The sequence below is a fragment of the Saccopteryx bilineata genome, chromosome 1 (genome assembly GCF_036850765.1).
Source record: "Saccopteryx bilineata isolate mSacBil1 chromosome 1, mSacBil1_pri_phased_curated, whole genome shotgun sequence".
NCBI classification, from domain to species: domain Eukaryota; kingdom Metazoa; phylum Chordata; class Mammalia; order Chiroptera; family Emballonuridae; genus Saccopteryx; species Saccopteryx bilineata.
This window is the reverse complement of record NC_089490.1, coordinates 9101014-9119116: the sequence shown is the minus strand read 5'-3', so window position 1 is coordinate 9119116 and position 18103 is coordinate 9101014. Positions and strand designations below refer to the sequence as shown.

At 36.1% G+C, this 18103-nt stretch overlaps 1 protein-coding gene across 1 annotated transcript in view; it reads right to left on the bottom strand.

Moving 5' to 3' along the window:
- The window catches only part of LOC136324412 (uncharacterized), a 79925-nt gene that overhangs the window by 45723 nt on the left and 16099 nt on the right, over window positions 1-18103 (bottom strand). Inside the window, exons 6-10 of the mRNA XM_066257280.1 lie at window positions 17211-17231; window positions 15446-15469; window positions 13491-13511; window positions 9560-9580; window positions 8103-8126 (exon numbers count right to left, since the gene is read on the bottom strand). Of these exons, the coding sequence (XP_066113377.1) occupies window positions 8103-8126; window positions 9560-9580; window positions 13491-13511; window positions 15446-15469; window positions 17211-17231 (111 nt within the window). The remainder of the gene's footprint in view (window positions 1-8102; window positions 8127-9559; window positions 9581-13490; window positions 13512-15445; window positions 15470-17210; window positions 17232-18103) is intronic.

Sequence of the window (18103 nt, the reverse complement as noted above, 5' to 3'; positions counted from 1 at the left end):
ACACATGTCAAATCACACATGTTCCCCTCCCCAAAACACACACCTACACAGTAGAACAAAGCTCATTATCATCCACAGGTGTTCTATAGTCAGTAAACGGTGGAAAGGGGAGGTAATTTTGTAGAATAATATAAAATTTTAAAAATACTAGATTTTCTGTTTAATTTATTAAAGTAATTATTTTCTAAATGTATATTATATGTTAATATTACATAGAGAAAGAATGGCAGGCAGGAGGAAAGCTATGGACTCATGGCTGCTTCAGTGTAGCTGTAGCTGCTGCCCTGGGTGCCGTGTCCGGGCAAGTCCAGGGTCATACTGGCAACCTCAGTGTTCCAGGTCCACACTCTATCCATGGGGCCACCACAGGCTAGGCTGAAATATTTTTGGTCTATTCGAAATTCTTATGTTTCAGAAACTCTGTTTGTAAATTTTAGTATGCTCATTGGATACTTTTAAACACATCAGTGAGTCTCACTGCTGTGGCAGCGACATGGTGCAGAGTGGCCACCACACTGTGGAAGGAGCACTGACACACAGCTCCTCCCAGTGACACAGGGTCAGGGGTCTGGGGGCTGCGTCTTCCATGTTTTTGTCCACAGGTTGGTTGTTAACCACACTGTATTGGAGATTCTGTTTTTCCTCATTTCTGAATGAAGAATATCTTCATACTCCTGAGAGTTGAATTCAGGAGAGAGAAAGGAGTGGGATTCTCTGACGAACATTCTGTTCCTCACTGGACTTTACTGAGCTTTTCTCTTAATCGAGAAATGAATAGCTCACGTGAGTGAGACAGGTTCTCTACACACTGTGAAGAATAGGAAGCGAATGTCCTACATCTTCTAATGTTGTTTCTCTAAGGTGGCCAAGTCTCATATGTTCCATAAATAAAGAAAATGCCTTGAAAATCAATTTTACTTAAAGCATCACTACAATTATAAAAATACCATGTGTCATATCATGACATAAAATTTAAAACATATAAAAAGGTGACTGGGAGGTGAACACACGGCCAGGTACACATGATGTGTGATAGAATGGTTCACCTCAGATCTGCACAGTTTTATTAAGTATTATTACATCAATAAATTGAATAAATATTTAAAACAATTTAAAATAGAATAGAATTGTTTTACTTAATAAATTTTTCATATTTATAAAAATCTGGAGATTATTTAATAAAAATATTTTTGATTCCATTTCACTCAATGTGGACCACGATGAAATATTTGCCCTATTTACTATAGTCTTTTTATGCTTCTATATATGTTTGCATTCATTTCTAATTGCAGTTCCTTCATGGTACAAAGCTGCTAGAACTAATATACAAGAGTTACTGAGAAACTGCTATTCCTGATAGACACAGGAGTCAGTTCTTTTTCTTTTTTTTTGGAAATGTCTTTCATTTACTTTCATCTATGAAGGATAGTTTTTATTTTTGTTTGTTTTTTATAATAGAAACAAAATTTTATTTCCATATTTTTCAAATCAGTTGCTCTCCGTGTCACTGAATATGTTTTTTGTTTGTTTGCTTTTTTATTACTATTAAATTTAATGCAGTGACATTAATAAATCAGGGTACATATGTTGAGAGAAAACATGTCCAGATTATTATGACATTTCATTATGCTTCATACCCCTCACCCAAAGTCAAGTTGTCCTCCGTCCCCTTCTATCTGTTTTTTTTGTGCCCCACCCCTCCCTCCCACACCCTCTCTCTCCTTCCTCACCCCTCCTCGTTACCATCACATTCTTGTCTATGTCTCTGAGTCTCATTTTTATGTCCCATTTTATATATGGATTCATATACTTCTTAGTTTTTTCTGATTTACTTATTTCACTGCATATAATGTTATCAAGGTCCATCCATGTTATTGTAAATGACCTGATGTCATAATTTCTTATAGCTGAGTAGTATTCCATAGTATATATGTACCAAAGCTTTTAATCCACTTGTCCTCTGATGGACATTTGGGCTGTCTCCAGATCTTCGCTATTGTGAACAATGCTGCCATAGACATGGGGGTGCATTTCTCCTTTTGGAACAGTGCTACGGTGTTCTTAAGGTATATTCCTAAAAGTGGGATAGCTGGGTCAAAAGGCAGTTCGATTTCCATTTTTTTGAGGAATCTCCATATTGTTTTCCACGGAGGCTGCACTAGTCTTCATTCCCACCAGCAGTGCAGGAGGGTTTCCTTTTCTCCACATCCTCGCCAACTTATTCTGTGTTGTTTTGTTGATGAGCGCCATTCTGACTGCTGTGAGATAATATCTCATTGTGGTTTTCATTTGTATTTCTCTAATGATTAGTGATGTTTAGCATTTTTTCTTATGCCTATTGGCCATCTGTATGTCCTCTTTCGAGAAGTGTCTGTTCATTTCTTTCTCCCATTTTTTGAATGGATTGTTTGTCTTTTTGATGTTGAGATTTACAAGGTCTTTATAAATTTTGGTTATTAACCCCTTATCAGACATATTGTCAAATAAGTTCTCCCATTATGTACTTTGTCTTTTTATTCTGTTCTTATTGTCTTTAGCTGTGCAAAAGCTTTCTAGTTTGATAGTCTCATTTGTTTATTCTGTCTTTTATATCACTTCCCTTAAAGATAAATCAGCAAATATATTGCTCTGAGAGATGTCAGACTGCTTAATGCCTATGTTTTCTTGTAAGATGCTTATGGTTTCACGGCTTACATTTAAGTCTTTTATCCATTTTGAGTTTATTTTTGTGAATGGTGTAAGCTGGTGGTCTAGTTTCATTTTTTTTTTTGCAGGTAGCTGTCCAATTTTCCCAACACCATTTGTTAAAGAGGCTGTCTTTACTCCATTGTATTTCCTTACCTCCTTTGTCAAATACCAGTTGTCCATAGAGCTGTGGGTTCATTTCTGGGTTCTCAGTTCTGTTCCATTGATCTATATGCCTGTTCTTATGCCAGTACAAGGCTGTTTTGAGTAAATTGGCCTTGTAGTATAACTTGATATCAGGAAGTGTGATACCTCCCACTTTGTTCTTCTTTTTTAAGATTGCTGAGGCTTTTCGTGTTCTTTTTTGGTTCCATATAAATTTTTGGAATATGTGATCTATATCTTTGAAGTATGTTATTGTTATTTTAATTGGTATTGCTTTTAATTTATAGATTTCTTTGGGTAATATAGACATTTTAATGATGTTTATTCTTCCTAACCATGAGTATGGTATGTGCTTCCACTTGTTTGTATCTTGGTTAATTTCTTTTATCAATGCTTTATAATTTTCCGAGTACAAGTCTTTAGTCTCCTTGGCTAAATTTACTCATAGGTACTTTATTTTTTTTGGTTGCAGTAGTGAAGGAGATTGTTTCCTTAATTTCTTTTTCTGACAGTTCATTGTTGGTGTATAAAAATGCCTCTGATTATTGAGTATTAATTTTATATTCTGCCACTTTGCTGAATTCATTTATCAGGTCCAGTAGTTTTTTGACTGAGACCTTAGGGTTTTTTATATACAGTATCATATCATCTGCAAATAATGATAGTTTAACTTTTCTTTCCAACCTGAATGCCTTTTGTTTCTTCTTCTTGTTTGATTGCTGTGGCTAGGACTTCCAGTACTCTGTTGAATAAGAGTGGTGAAAGGGGACACCTCTGACTTGTTCCTGATCTTAAGGGGATTGCTTTTAATTTTTGCCCGTTGAGTATAATGTTGGCTGTGGGTTTGTCATAGATGGCTTTTATCATGTTGAGTTATGTTCCCTGTATTCCCACTTTGCTGAGAATTTTGATCATGTACGGGTGCTGGATTTTATCAAATGTTTTTTTCTGCATATATTGAAATTATCATTTGATTTTTCTCCTTCTTTTTGTTTATGTCGTGAATCACATTGATTAAGAATATTGTACCAGCCTGACCTGTGGTGGCGCAGTGGATAATACGTCGACCTGGAAATGCTGAGGTCGCTGGTTTGAAACCCTGGGCTTGCCTGGTCAAAGCACATATGGGAGTTGATGCTTCCAGCTCCTCCCCTCGTCTCTCTCTCTGTCTCTCTTTCTCTCTCCTCTCTAAAATGAATAAATAAAAATAAAAAAAAAATAAAATAAAATAAAAAAAAGAATATTGTACCAGCCTTGCATCCCCAGAATAAATCCTACTTGATCATGGTGTATGATTTTTTCCATATATTGTTGGATCCAGTTTGCTAATATTTTGTTGAGGATTTTAGCATCTATATTCATCAGTGGTATTGGCCTATAATTTTCTTTCTTTGTGTTGTCTTTGCCTGGTTTTGGAATCAGAATTATGCTCGTCTCATAAAAGGAGCTTGGAAGTCTTCCTTCCTCTTGAATATTTTGAAATAGCTTGAGAAGAATAGGAGTTAATTCTTTGAATATTTGGTAGAATTCAGTTGTGAAGCCATCAGGCCCCAGACTTTTCTTTGTTGGGAGTTTTTTGATAATTCTTTCGATCTCATTTGGTGTAATCAGTCTATTTAGGTTATCTGATTCTTCCAAATTGATTTTTGGAAGATTTATGTTTCAAGGAATTTTTCCATTTCATCTAGGTGGTCTAGTTTTTTGGCATATAGTTCTTCATAGTATTTTCTTACTATAATTTGTATTTATGTTGTGTCAGTAGTTATTTCTCCGCTCTCATTTATAATTTTATTTATTTGAGTCCTTCTCTTTTTTTTTTGTGAGTCTAGTTAAAGATTCCTCAATCTTATTTACCTTTTCATAGAAACAGCTCCTAGTTTTATTGATCCTCTGTATTGTTTCTTTAGCCTCTATATCATTTATTTCTGCTCTGATCTTTATTATTTCCTTCTTTCTACTACATTTGAGCTTTACTTGCTGTTCTTTTTCTAGTTCTTTTAGATGCAGGGTTAAGTTATTTATTTGAGCTTTTTCTCATTTCTTAAGGTATGCCTGCAGTGTTATGAACTTCCTTCTCAGGACTGCTTTTCCTGTGTCCCATAAATTTTGAATTGTTGTATGCTCATTGTCTTTCTTTTCTAAAAATTTATTATTTCTTCTTTGATCTCATTCTTAATCCATTCATTATTTAATAACCTGCTATTTAGTTTCCATGAGTTTGAGAATTTTTAAGCTTTTCTGGTGTGGTTAATTTCTAGTTTCATGCCATTGTGATCAGAGACAGTGCTTGATATGATTTCAATCTTCTTAAATTTGTTGAGACCACTTTTGTGCCCTAACATGTAGTGTATCCTAGAGAATGTACCATGAGCACTTGAAAAGGATGTATATTCTGCTGCTTTAGGGTGAAAGGTTCTGAAGATATCTATTAAATCGTGTTGATCTAATGTGTCCTTTAAGTCTACTGTTTCTTTGTTAATTTTCATTCTTGAGGATCTACCTCATGACGTTTGTGTTATATTGAAATCCCCTACAATTATAGTATTGCTGTTGATCTCGCCCTGTAAATACATCAAAGTCTGCTTTATATATTTAGGTACTCCTATATTAGGTGCATAGATATTTTTTAATAGTTATATCTTCCTGTTGGATTACTCCCTTTATCATTATGTAGTGACCTTCTTTATCTCTTACTATATCTTTTGTCTTCAAGTCCATTTAGTCTGATATAAGTATTGCTACCCCTGCTTTTTTTTAATTTCCATTTGCATGAAATGTTTTTTTCCATCCTTTTATCTTCAGTCTATGTGCATCTTTTGTTTTAAAGTTTGTCTCTTGTAGACAGCATATGTATGGGTTCTGTTTTCTTATCCATGTAGCTATCCTATGTCTTTTGATCAGATCATTTAATCCATTTACATTTAAGGTTATTATTGAAATGTAGTTGTTTATTGCCATTTTATTCTTTAAATCTCTATTCCTTTTTTGCTATATTCTTTTCCCACTTTGATCTATTTACAACAGGCCCCTTAACACTTCCTGCAGCATTGGTTTGGTTGTAATGAATTCATTAAGTTTTTTTTCTCTGGGAAGCTTTTTATTTCTCCATCAACTTTAAATGATAGCCTTGCTAGATAAAGTAGTCTTGGTTGTAGGTTCTTGTTCTGCATTACTTTTAATATTTCTTGCCATTCCCTTCTGGCCTTAAGTGTTTCTATTGAGAAGTTGGATGTCATCCTTATGGGTGCTCCTTTGTAGGTGATAGCTTTATTTTCTCTTGCAGCTTTTAATATTTTCTCTTTATCACATAGCTTTGGTATTTTAATTATGATGTGTCTTGGTGTAGGTTTCTTTGGGTTTCTCTTTAATGGAGTTTTCTGTGCTTCTTGAACTTGTGCGATTTTCTCTTGCAATAATTTAGGGAAGTTTTCACCTATGATATGCTTGAACAAAGTCTCTATCCCTTGTTCTTTCTCTTCTTTTTTAGGAACCCCTATGATGTGGATGTTAATTCTCTTCATGTTGTCACAGAGCTCTCTAAGAGTTTCTTCAGACATTTTGAGCCTCTTTTCTTTTTTTTTCTCTGCTTTCTTGCCTTCATTCAAGTTCTTCTTCAACTCACTGATTCAATCCTCAGTTCTATCCATCCTGTTTTTAGTTCTTTCCATTGTGGTCTTCATTTCTGATATTGTATTTATCATGTCCAACTAATTCTTTTTTAATATTTCAATATCCTTTTCTATACTTTCTATTACTTTATTTAGGTGTTTGTAATGACCATCCATTGTTGTTCTAAGATCCTTTAGCATCCTTACAGTCATTATTTTGAACTCTGCATCTGGAAGTTTGGTTATTTCCATATCACTGAGTTCATCTCCTGCAGGTTTCCCTTGTGGTTTCATTTGGATTGCACTTCTCTGTCTCCGCATTATGTGTGTGTGTTTGGGTGTTATGTTTTTAGAGCTGGTTGAGTCTAGGCTTGGTGTTGCCTGCCTCCAGTTTTCAAGTGTGGTATTTCCTTGTCTTCTTGGGTTGTCATCAGCTATTATTTGTAATCCACTTTCCGATTTGGGCTACTTTGAAGTCTTGATTTGTTTCTTTTCTTAACAGCTGATAGTCTTGTTTACTGATCTCAACAGGAAGCTTATTTATAACTGTATCCAGAAATGCGGTGGGTGTAACAGAGTCACTGAAGGCCTCTTCTACCAATTAATCTCTCAGGGGGCAGGGTGCTTTCTCAGTTTCAGTAGGGGGAGGTGTATCTCAGATCTCCATGGAGACCAGATTTACTGCCCCTCCTCCCCACTTCTTGTTTTCAGCTGTGTGTTGTTGTGCTGATTGGAACTGGAGTGATGCCCCAGAAGCAATTTATTCTTGTTTTGTGGAAGGATCAGCCCCTCCCTCAGCTATTGCCGCCTCCAGCACTGGATGAGTCAGTTTCTCATGTTGTCCTGTGCATTCCTCTGCCCCTTATCATCTGTCTTTCACTCTCCCCTTTCCTCTTGAAAGCCTGTCCTTTCAAAACATCTCGCTCCCTCATTAAGAAGCAAGTGGCTGTGAGCTGTATTTTCTGCTCTTTTTCCTGGAGTGAGAGCCCCTCTGGGCTCTCAGCCTTACCCCCCTTCGTTCCTGTAAGAAGGGGAGATTCTGGCACTCCCTACCAAGTTTGTTGTGGCTTCTTCTTTGTTCCTTGGTTTTTGAGAGCTGTTGTTGTAGTCCAGAGTTGGTTTTTCATGCTGTTTGTTTCTAAATTGATTTGTATTCCAGTTTGGTGGTGAAAGCTGGGAGTCTGCACACCTGCTTACTCCGCTGCCATCTTTAGGATCTTGTTTCTTATGTGTGTCTATTCACAACATTTGTGGTCATCAATAATTTGCAACCTTATTGTATCTGAGTTTCTGGTTTAAGTCATGTCTGAATGAAGTTAAGAGAATCAGATGAAAACAAAGAAGAAGGGAGGTTTAGAATCAAATGACCTGAGCTGTCCTTGAGGAAACTTACAGTCAGAAAGTTTAAATGTACCAAAACTTGCAAACATGTTAGTGATAATATTCATTTGACCAAACCTCTGTCTCTTTAATTTCTATGAGGGAAAGACAGCGGTTTTTACTGGAGAAATTGAGGAGCAAATGAAGTGGTTATCAGAGTGGGAGGACCAAGAACTGAGACACAGGTAGCTGGTCCCTGAGAGAGAGGACAGGGGATAAGGTACAGGTGAGGGAAGGACAGGGCAGTAGATCATCGGTACTTACTTTTTTCCTGTGCACTTTGATTTACTGAAAAGCAAATTAAGAAATACACAAGTCATTCCATATGTAAACACAATGTCAGATAGGAAAGAGAACAGAAATGTGCCCCTTTCATAGTTCACTCTGAAGCATACCTGACCCATGTCTGTGAAAGTAGAAACCCTGAGGAACCAAAGGACGCCTCACCTATTGGAGTCAATGCTGTTTTCCCTCCCTTGTTCCTTGTGCTCAAGACACTAAGTCAGGAAATAAAATGATGAGTGAGGTCAGAAATTCTGGCATGTGCAGTACTAAGTGTTCCCCTGTCACTAGACTATCACCATTTTCAGGCTAAAAGCAAATGTATTCATATGTGAGACAGTTACTACAGCTGTGATGGGGACATTTACAGTAGAGGAACCATCTTTCCCAAACCGTTTATGTTGCACTCGTCATATGACATCTGCTCTGTACAAAGACCATATTCCTAAAGACCATTCCTAAGGAAAGAAAAATATAATATAAATTGTCATTAAAAAAAGATACTATTAACATTTGAATCATTAAGGTTCTTTTTTTTTTTTTTTGAGATATATCATGGTCAATATTTTTTTCTTGTGTCCTTCACATATTACGTAGAGATCAAAGCTTGATTCTTTTGTCCTCACCTTAAGATATTACATCCTTCAGATAACAGCTTATTGTTAAGTTTTCTTTGACATTTGTAAACTGTATCAACAATAAGGCAAAAGAATAACAAACTAGCAATTTTGGATATTTCTAAGAGCTGGAAATATTGGGTAAAAAATTTAGAAAGCTTTGAATATTGGTCATATGATCAAGGACAGTGGAACAAGGATGCCACACTCTGTCACATCTGACCAGTGAATGATACAAGGTATTTATCATGACCTTGGCTTTCAGGACACAATGGACAGAGGCAACGAATGCTGATTTCAGAGACTGTTCTCTAAAGATTTTGAAGAAGTATCCATTGCAAAGTAATGGGCACACAAATTTAGAATATTTTACAGAAGCCCTATTTGGCATTTTTCAAAAACACATGCATATACATACAGATATATATCTATATATATATGTTTATAAATACACTAATATCTTGATATCTATATCTATATTTATATATACTAAACACTGTGTATCTGTCAGCTTGAAGCCTTTCATTTCATAATATTATGAATGAAACTGTGACAATTCTCTGCTTGACTGCTGCAGCCAAAGTTGACTGGGAAATAGCTGTGTAAAATGACTAAGAAATACAGAAAAAATGAAAGACAGAGAAAAGAAGTCAACAGAGTCCCAAATGAAATAAGTGATGTCTCTGAACCATGTGGGAGGGACAGGAGAAATCAAGGAGGAGGACAGACCTACGGAAGGCACTGGATAAAAAGGGAGCAAAGAGTGAAATAAACCAGATGTTTTCAAGTGGATGAAAAGTAAAAAAATATCAGTAATTTTACCTAATTTTCTGTTAAATTCCTCTGAAAAAGAAAAAAAAAAGAAAAAAATGTCAATGTCAATTTCATGGGAAACAGCCACAAAGAGATTTTAAATTTCCTGATAAATTCAAATATAAATTAGGTTAATTACATATTAACACACACACACACACCAAATCACACATGCCACCCCAAAACACAGTGGTCAGAGGTCACTATTGACTACTGGTATTTTACAATAAATAAAAAGGAAAAAAAGGGTGTTAATTCAGTAAAATAGTATAAAATTTAAAAAATATTTGTATTGCTGTTTAATGTATAAAGTAATTGATTTTTGAAAATATTTTATATATTAATATAACTGAGGAAAGGAATGAGAGATAAGAACATAGTGTATGGACCCATAGTTGCTTCAGTTTAGTTGTATGTTGTTTGCCCTATTTGCCTTTTCTGGGCAAGTCGAGGGTAGAACTGAAAACCTCAGAGTTCAAGGTACATGCTCTACCCATGAGGCCACCACAGATAAGGCTAAATATATTCTTGGTCTATTTGAAATACTTATGTTTCTGTTACTCTGTTTGTAAGCTTTAGTATGGTCATTGGATGCTTTAAACACATCAGTGAGTCTCACAGCTGTGGCAGTGACATCATGCAGAGTGGCCACCACACTGTGGAAGGAGCACTGACACAGCTCCTCTCAGTGACACAGGGTCAGGAGTCTGGGGGCTGCATCCTCCATGTTTTTTCCAGGGGTTTGTTATTAACCACACTGTATTGGAGATTCTGGTTTTATTCATTCTTGAATGAGAATATCTTAGTAATCATAGTTGCTGAATTCAGGACAGAGACAGGATTCAAAATTTCTGACAGAGATTCTCTTTCTCACTGGACCTTACTGAGTCTTTCTCTTAACTGAGAAAAAGTATGAAAGCACACGTGAATGAGACATCTTTTCTACAGACTGTAAACTAGAGGCAGAGAAAGCGTTACATTCGCTAATGTTGGTTTCTGCTATGTGCACAGTCTCATCTATTCCAAAAATGAAAGTGTATAACATGAAAACTCATTCCACTGAAATCATCACTGCAACTGAGAGATACCATGTGACATGTGGGGACACAATGGTTGAAAATAAGTAGAAGGGTGAGAGAAGGATATGAGACCGGGTGGTGAGCACACTGCCACGTGCAGATGGGGTGTGATAGAACTGTGTGCCTGAGAGCTGCATACCTTCTTGAAACAAGGTTATCCCAATTAATTCAATAAAATTTTTAAAATATTTGAAAATAGGAGAATTGAAAGATATTTAATGAATGTTGTAAATTTTTAAAAATATTTGATTTTATTTTAGATTTTTTTATTAAAAGGATTAAATTCAACTGGGTGACATTGGTCAACTAGAGTACATAGATTGGGGGCAAACAACTTCACAACATTTGGATGGATTAAGTTCCATATCCATCCCCCAAAGTGAAGTCATCCTTTCTCTCTTTATATTTGTCCCTTTTCATGTCCCTCCTCCCCTGGTAACCACTGCATTCCTATTTCATCCTTGAGGTTTAATTTAGTGTCCCAGCTATATATGGGGTCACACAGTTCTTAGCTCTTTCTGATTTACTTATTTCACTCAGTATAATATCAAAAACCAGTCATGTTGTTGTAACTGATACCCTGTCATTGATCTTACTATAGCTGAATAGTATTCCACTGTATACTGTACCACATCTTCTTTATTCAGTCCTCTATTGAAGGTACTTTGGTTGTTTCTATGCTTTGGCCACTGTGGATATTGTTTTAATGAACATGAGGGTGCACGTGTCTTTATGTACTCATGTTTTCCAGTTTTGGGGTGTATACCCAGGAGAGAGATCGCTGGCTCATATGGGAGTTCTATTCTTAATTAATTTAGGAACCACTGTACTTTCTTCCATAATGGTTGTACTAAATTATATTACTACCAGCAGTGGATGAGGGTTTCTTTTTCTCCACAGCCTCTCCAGCACTGGTTATTACCTATTTTGTTGACAACAGCCAATCTACCAGGTGTGAGGTGGTATCTCATTGTAGTTTTCATTTGCATTTCTCTAATAGCTAATGAAGATGAGCATCTTTCCATATATCTGTTAACTGTTAGTATTTCTTCTTGGGAGAAGTGTCTATGCATGTCCTGTCACTAATTTTTGACTGAATTGTTTGCTTGTTTTTTGTTGAGTTTTGTGAGTTCATGATTCCTGATCACTTATCACTCTGTATGGCCCCTATGAACTATCAGTCATATTTAAAATGATCTTTGCTTATATATATATATATCATATATGCATATATATATATATTAATTGCAGTTCCTACATTGTAAAAAGTTGCTACAAGCACTGCACAATGGTAACTGAAAGATAGAATTCGGTTTTTATGTGTGCTTATTTCCAATGTTCTTTTCCACCATTAAATTTACAACCCTATATTATTTCAGTGTGAGTTTTAAGCCATGCCTGAATTATGGTAAGAGAATCAGAAAAAGGGAAATAAATAACTTACAATCATGGAGAAAACTTGCAATCAGAAACTTTAAAAGTATCTACAGTTCCGGATAGATTATTGATAATATTTAATTGATAGAAAGGCTCCATCTCCTTGATTACAACAAGAAGACAATTGGAGGGTAATAGTGAGAGAAACTGAACAACATTTGAACACAGAGAATCAGAGTTGAAGTCTAAGACACTGAGACAGAAGGCAGATGATCCCTGACACAGAAGACAGGGAATAAGGGCCAGGTGAGGGAAGGACACGGGGAGTTATCGGTACTGACCTTTCTCCTGTTCACTCTCAGGTGAAAGGGAAAAGGAAGAAATAAACAACTCATTCCAAGTGAAAACAGACTACCTGGTAGGAAGAAAAGACACAGGGCCCCATTTCTGGTTCAGTGTGGAGGAAACATTGAAACATATTTGCGAAAATAAAAACCATAAGGTTCAAAGTAAAACCTTAACTTTCAGAGGTAATGCTGTTTTTTCCACTGTCCCTTGTGCACAGGAAATGAAATTGGGAAATTAAACAATGAGGGAGTTCCGTGAGAAATGCTGGGATGTGCAACACTAAGCGTTCTCATGTGAGTGGACTATCACGTTTGTCAGATTTAAAAACACACACATTCCCTTACATCAGGATAATTCATCCTTCTGCAAATTGTTTATTTTTAATTGCATTTTGTCATTTGATAACAGTGTCTGTCAACTTAATGCCAAAGAATAAAAAATGGACATGGTTGCATATTTTTAAAGGCCTGAAAATATTATGTAAAATGTTTAGAGACTTTGGAACACCTGGGTTATATGATCAAGTACAGTGGAAGAGGGATGCCCCACTCTCTCACATCTGACCAGTGAACGATACAAGGTATTTGTAATGACACAGGTTGTGAAAGACAATGGACAGAGACACTGAATGCTGAAAGTTTGAGGCTTTTCTCTCAAGGGTTTGTGAACTGGTGTGTAAAAATGGGCACTCGAACTTGAAATATTTGACATAGGTCTTAATTTTTAATATTTTCCTGAATTTCATACATTTATATTCAGATATGTGCATCTTATATAAACCTTAAATATTTATATATATTAATAATTATGTAACTGTTTCCTTCATACCCTTCATCTCATCAATGTCTTAAAGAAACAGTGAGTATTTACTGCAAGACAGAGCAGCTAATGTTTATGGGAAAATGATTGTATAAAATGACAGAAGAAGGAAGGGAAAGGAGGGAAGGTAGGAAACAGAAAGGGACAGAGCCCCACACGGGAGAAGTGCTGTCCCAGAATCAGAGAGGGGACAGTGGACATCTAGGATGAGGACAGGCCAACAGAGGACACTTGGATAAAAACACCAAAAATATCAAAGGAAAAACAGACCAGGTGTTTTCAAGTGCATCCAGAGTAAAGGAATTATAGTTATTTACCTATTTTTTTCTCAAATTTCTCTGGAAAAAAAAAGAGAGAGAGAGATAGTCAGTGTCAATTTCATGGGAAAGAACCAGAAAGATAATTCAAATTTACAGATTATTTAAATTTAAAATGAACCTGACCACATTTCAGATAAACACACAAACACACAAGATATCAGACACCACCCTGCCAAACACGCATCCCCCAATAGTCAGAGCTCACTGTCCTCCTCAGGTGTTCTACAGCCAACATAAAGCTGGAAAAAGGAGTGAATTTAATAAAATAATATAATATTTTTAAATATTAGTTTTGCTGTTTATAAAATAATTGTTTTTGAAAAAAATTTGTTTATTAATGTTACATAAAAAAGGGATGAGAAGTGGGAGGGAAACTATGGACTCATAGTTGCTTCACTGTAGCTGTAGCTGCTGCCCCGTGTGCCATGTCCAGGGAAGTCCAGGGTCCAACTGGCAACCTCAGTGTTCCAGGTCCATGCTCTGTCCACGGGGCCACCACAGGCTAGGCTAAAAATATTCTTGGTCTAATTGAAATATTTCTGTTCCTGTTACTCTGTCTGTTAGCTTTAGTATGGTCATTGGATGCTTTAAACACATCAGTGAGTCTCACTGCTGCAGCAGTGACATGGTGCAGAGAGGCCACCACACTGTGGAAGGAGCAGTGACACACAGCTCCTCCCAGTGACATAGTCTCAGGGGGCTGAGGACTACATCCTTCGTGTTTTTGTCCACGGGTTAGTTGTTAACCACTCTGTATTGGAGATTCTGTTTTTCCTCATTTCTGAATGAAGAATATCTTAATACTCCTGGGAGTTGAATTCTGGAGAAAAAAAGGAGTGGGTTTTTTTAATGAACATTCTGTTCCTCACTGGACGATACTGAACTTTTTTACCCTTAATCAAGAAAAGAATATCTCAGCTCACATGAGTGAGACAGGTTCTCTACACACTGTGACAAAAATGAAGCAAATGTCCTACATCTTCAAATTTTGTTTCTGCAAGGTGGCCAAGTGTCAGATGTTCCATAAATAAAAAAAAAATGCCTTGAATATCAATTTTACTGAAATCATCTCTACAGTTATAAAAATACCATCTGACATGTGATGACATAAATATTTAAAATATATAAAAAGCTGACAGAAAGGTACGTGACTGGGTGGTGAACACACTGCCATGTACACATGATGTGTGATAGAATTGTGCTCCTCAGATCTGCACAGGTTTATTAACCACTATTACCCCCATAAATATTTATAACAATTTAAAATAAAGGAGAAGAATTTTATTGAATAAATTATGTTATATTTTTAAATGTTCGGCAGATTCTTTAATTAAAATATTCTTGATTCCTATTCACTCTGCATGGACCACGATGAAATATATGCCCTATTTACTATAGTGTCTTTATGCTTCTATAAATGTATGCATTCATTTCTAATTGCAGTTCCTTCACTGTACAAAGCTGGTAAAAGTAATACACAAGAGTTACTGAGAAACTAACTGATCTTCCAGATAAACACAGGAGTGGGTTCTAATGTGCTTCTATTCACAACTTTAGTGGCCATGGATTAATTCGCAACATTATTGTATCTGAGTTTCTGTTTTAAGTCATGTCTGAATGTAGCTGAGTGAATCAGATGAAGAGAAAGAAGAAGGGAGGTTAAGAATCAAATGACCTGAGCTGTCCCTGAGGAAGCTTACACTCAGAAACTTTAAAAGTACCAAAACTTGCAAATAAGTTAGGGATAATATTTATTTGACCAAATGCCTCTGTCTCCTTAATTTCTACAAGGCCACGACTGCAGTAATAATCGGAGAAACTGAGGAGGAAATGAAGTGGTTATCAGAGTGGGAGAATCGAGAACTGAGACACAGGTAGCTGGTCCCTGAGAGAGAGGACAGGGGATGAGGGACAGGTGAGGGAGGACAGGGCAGTAGATCATTGGTACTTACTTTTTTCCTGTGCACTTTGCTTGGCTGAAAAGCAAAAGGAGAAATGAAAAAGTCATTTATTACAAGTAAAAACAGAATATCAGTGAGGAAAGAGAACAGAAACGGGCCCCATTTCATTGGTCACTGTGGAGCACACGGGGACCCATGTCTGTGAATGAGGAACCCTGAGGATTCAAAGGACACCTCACCCATCAGAGTCAGTGCTGTTCTCCCTCTCCTGCCCCCTGTGCACAGGAAACTAAGTCAGGACATAATATAATGAGTGTGGACTGAAATTCTGACTTGTGCAATACTAAGTTTTCCTGTCACTAGACTACCACCATTATCAGGCTAAAAACAAACTTATTCACATGTGGGACAGTTACTTCAGCAGTGATGAAATGTGTACAGTAGAGGCACCATCTGTCCCATACTGTTTATGTTGCACTGGTCATATGACACCTGCTCTGTACATTAGAGCAGTGGTCCCCAACCTTTTTTGGGCCACAGACTGGTTTAATGTCAGAAAATATTTTCACGGACTGGCTTTTAGGGTGGGAAGGATAAATGTATCACGTGACCAAGAAAAGCGTCAAGAGTGAGTCTTAAACAGATGTAACAGGGAGAATTCGGTCATTTTTAAAAAGTAAAACATCGTTCAGACTTAAATATAAATAAAGCAGAAATAATGTAAGTTATTTATTCTTTCTCTGCAGACCGGTACCAAATGGTCCACGAACTGATACCAGTCTGCAGTCTGGTGTTGGGGACCACTGCATTAGAGGGATATACATCTAAAGACCATTCCTAATAAAACAAAAATATAATTTAAATTGTCATTAGACAAAGATACTCTTAAGGTTTGGATCATTAAGGTTCTTTTTTATGAGATATATCATTGGCAATATTGATTTCTTGTGTCCTTCACATATTATGTAGAGATCAGATATATATTACTTTTGACCTCACCTTAAGATATTACATCCTTCAGAAAATTGCTTATTGTTAAGTGCTGTTTGGCATATGTAAACTGTGTCAACAATCCTGAGAAAGAATAAAAAACTGCCATGTTTTGATATTTTAAAAGGTTCGAAAAATTGGCAAAAATACTTAAAAGCTTCAAACATTGGGTCATATGCTAAAGGACAGTGAAAGAGAGACGCCCCACTCTCTCACATCTGACCAGTGAATGATGTCAGGTATTTATCATGACACAGGCTGTGGAAAGACAATGAACATAGGCACCAAATGATGGTTTTGAAGACTGTTCTCTGAAGGGTTTGGAGAGGTATCCATTGCATAGGAGTAAACACTCAAATATAGAAAATTTGAATAAAGTCCTTAGTTTGGCATTTTACAAAAACACACACATAAACACACAGATATCTATATATACTTATATGTAAACTAATATCTGTGTATGTATATCTATATCTATATATACTAATCACTGTGTGTCTGTCAGTTTGAAGCCTTTTATCGCACCAAATTCTGCATGAAACTGTGACAATTCTCTGCTTGATTACTGCAGACAAAGTTTACAGGGAAATAGCTGTGTAAAATGACAAAAAGATACAGGAAAGAATGAAAGACAGGGAAACAGAAATCAACAAAGTCCCAAATGAAAGAGGTGCTGTCTCAGAATCATGTGGGAGGGACAGGAAATGTCGAGAAGGAGGACAGACCAACAGAAGGAACTTGGACAAAAGGCCGGAAATGTCAAAGAGAGAAATAAAGCAGGTTTTTTTCAAGTGAATTAAATGTAAAAATGTATCAGTAATTTTACCTAATTGTCTCTTACATTCCTCTGAAAAAGAAAAGAAAATGTCAATATCATGAGAAACAACCACAAATAGAATTCAAATTTACTGATAAATTCAAATATAAAATTAGGTTAATTTTAAATGAACACACACACACCACACACACACATCACACGCCATCCCAAAACACAGTGGCTGAGAGGACACTATTGACCACCGGCATTTTACAGTAATAAAAATGGAGGAAAAAAGTGTTAAATTAATAAAATAATATAAAAATGTAAATATATTTCTTTTGCTATTCAATTTATAGTATAATTCTCTTTTTAAAAATATTATAATTATTAATATTATTTAGACAAGAGATGAGAGGCAGGAGAGAGGAGTTTGGACTCATTTTAAACATCAATACCAAGGAAATAAAGAAAATTGGAATAGTCACAAAAAAGAAAACATTCAGCGTTGAATGATGAAGTTTTCTTTACTGTGAAACACCACAATCAATTGCACCCATCACATAAAAAGTATAGGTCAGAGATGAACCAGTTTTGCTCTTGTCTTAAGAGACTTCATCTGTCTGAAAATTGTGTATATTTTAAGTACATTTTGTCATGTGATATCGGTGTCAACATAAAGCCAAAGAATGAAAATCAGGGATGGATAGATATTTTATATTGTATGAAATAATTAGGTAAAATATTTAGTTAACTTGGAACACCTGGGTCATATGATCAAGGACAGTGGAAGAGGGAGGCCCTTCTCTGTCACATCTGACCAGTGAATGATACAAGGTATTTATCATGACTCAGGCTGTGAAAGACAATGGACAGACACTGAATGCTGACAATTTGCAGTTATTTCTCTGAAGGGATTGGAGAAGTATTAATTGTATAATATTGGGCTTCAAACTTGTCAT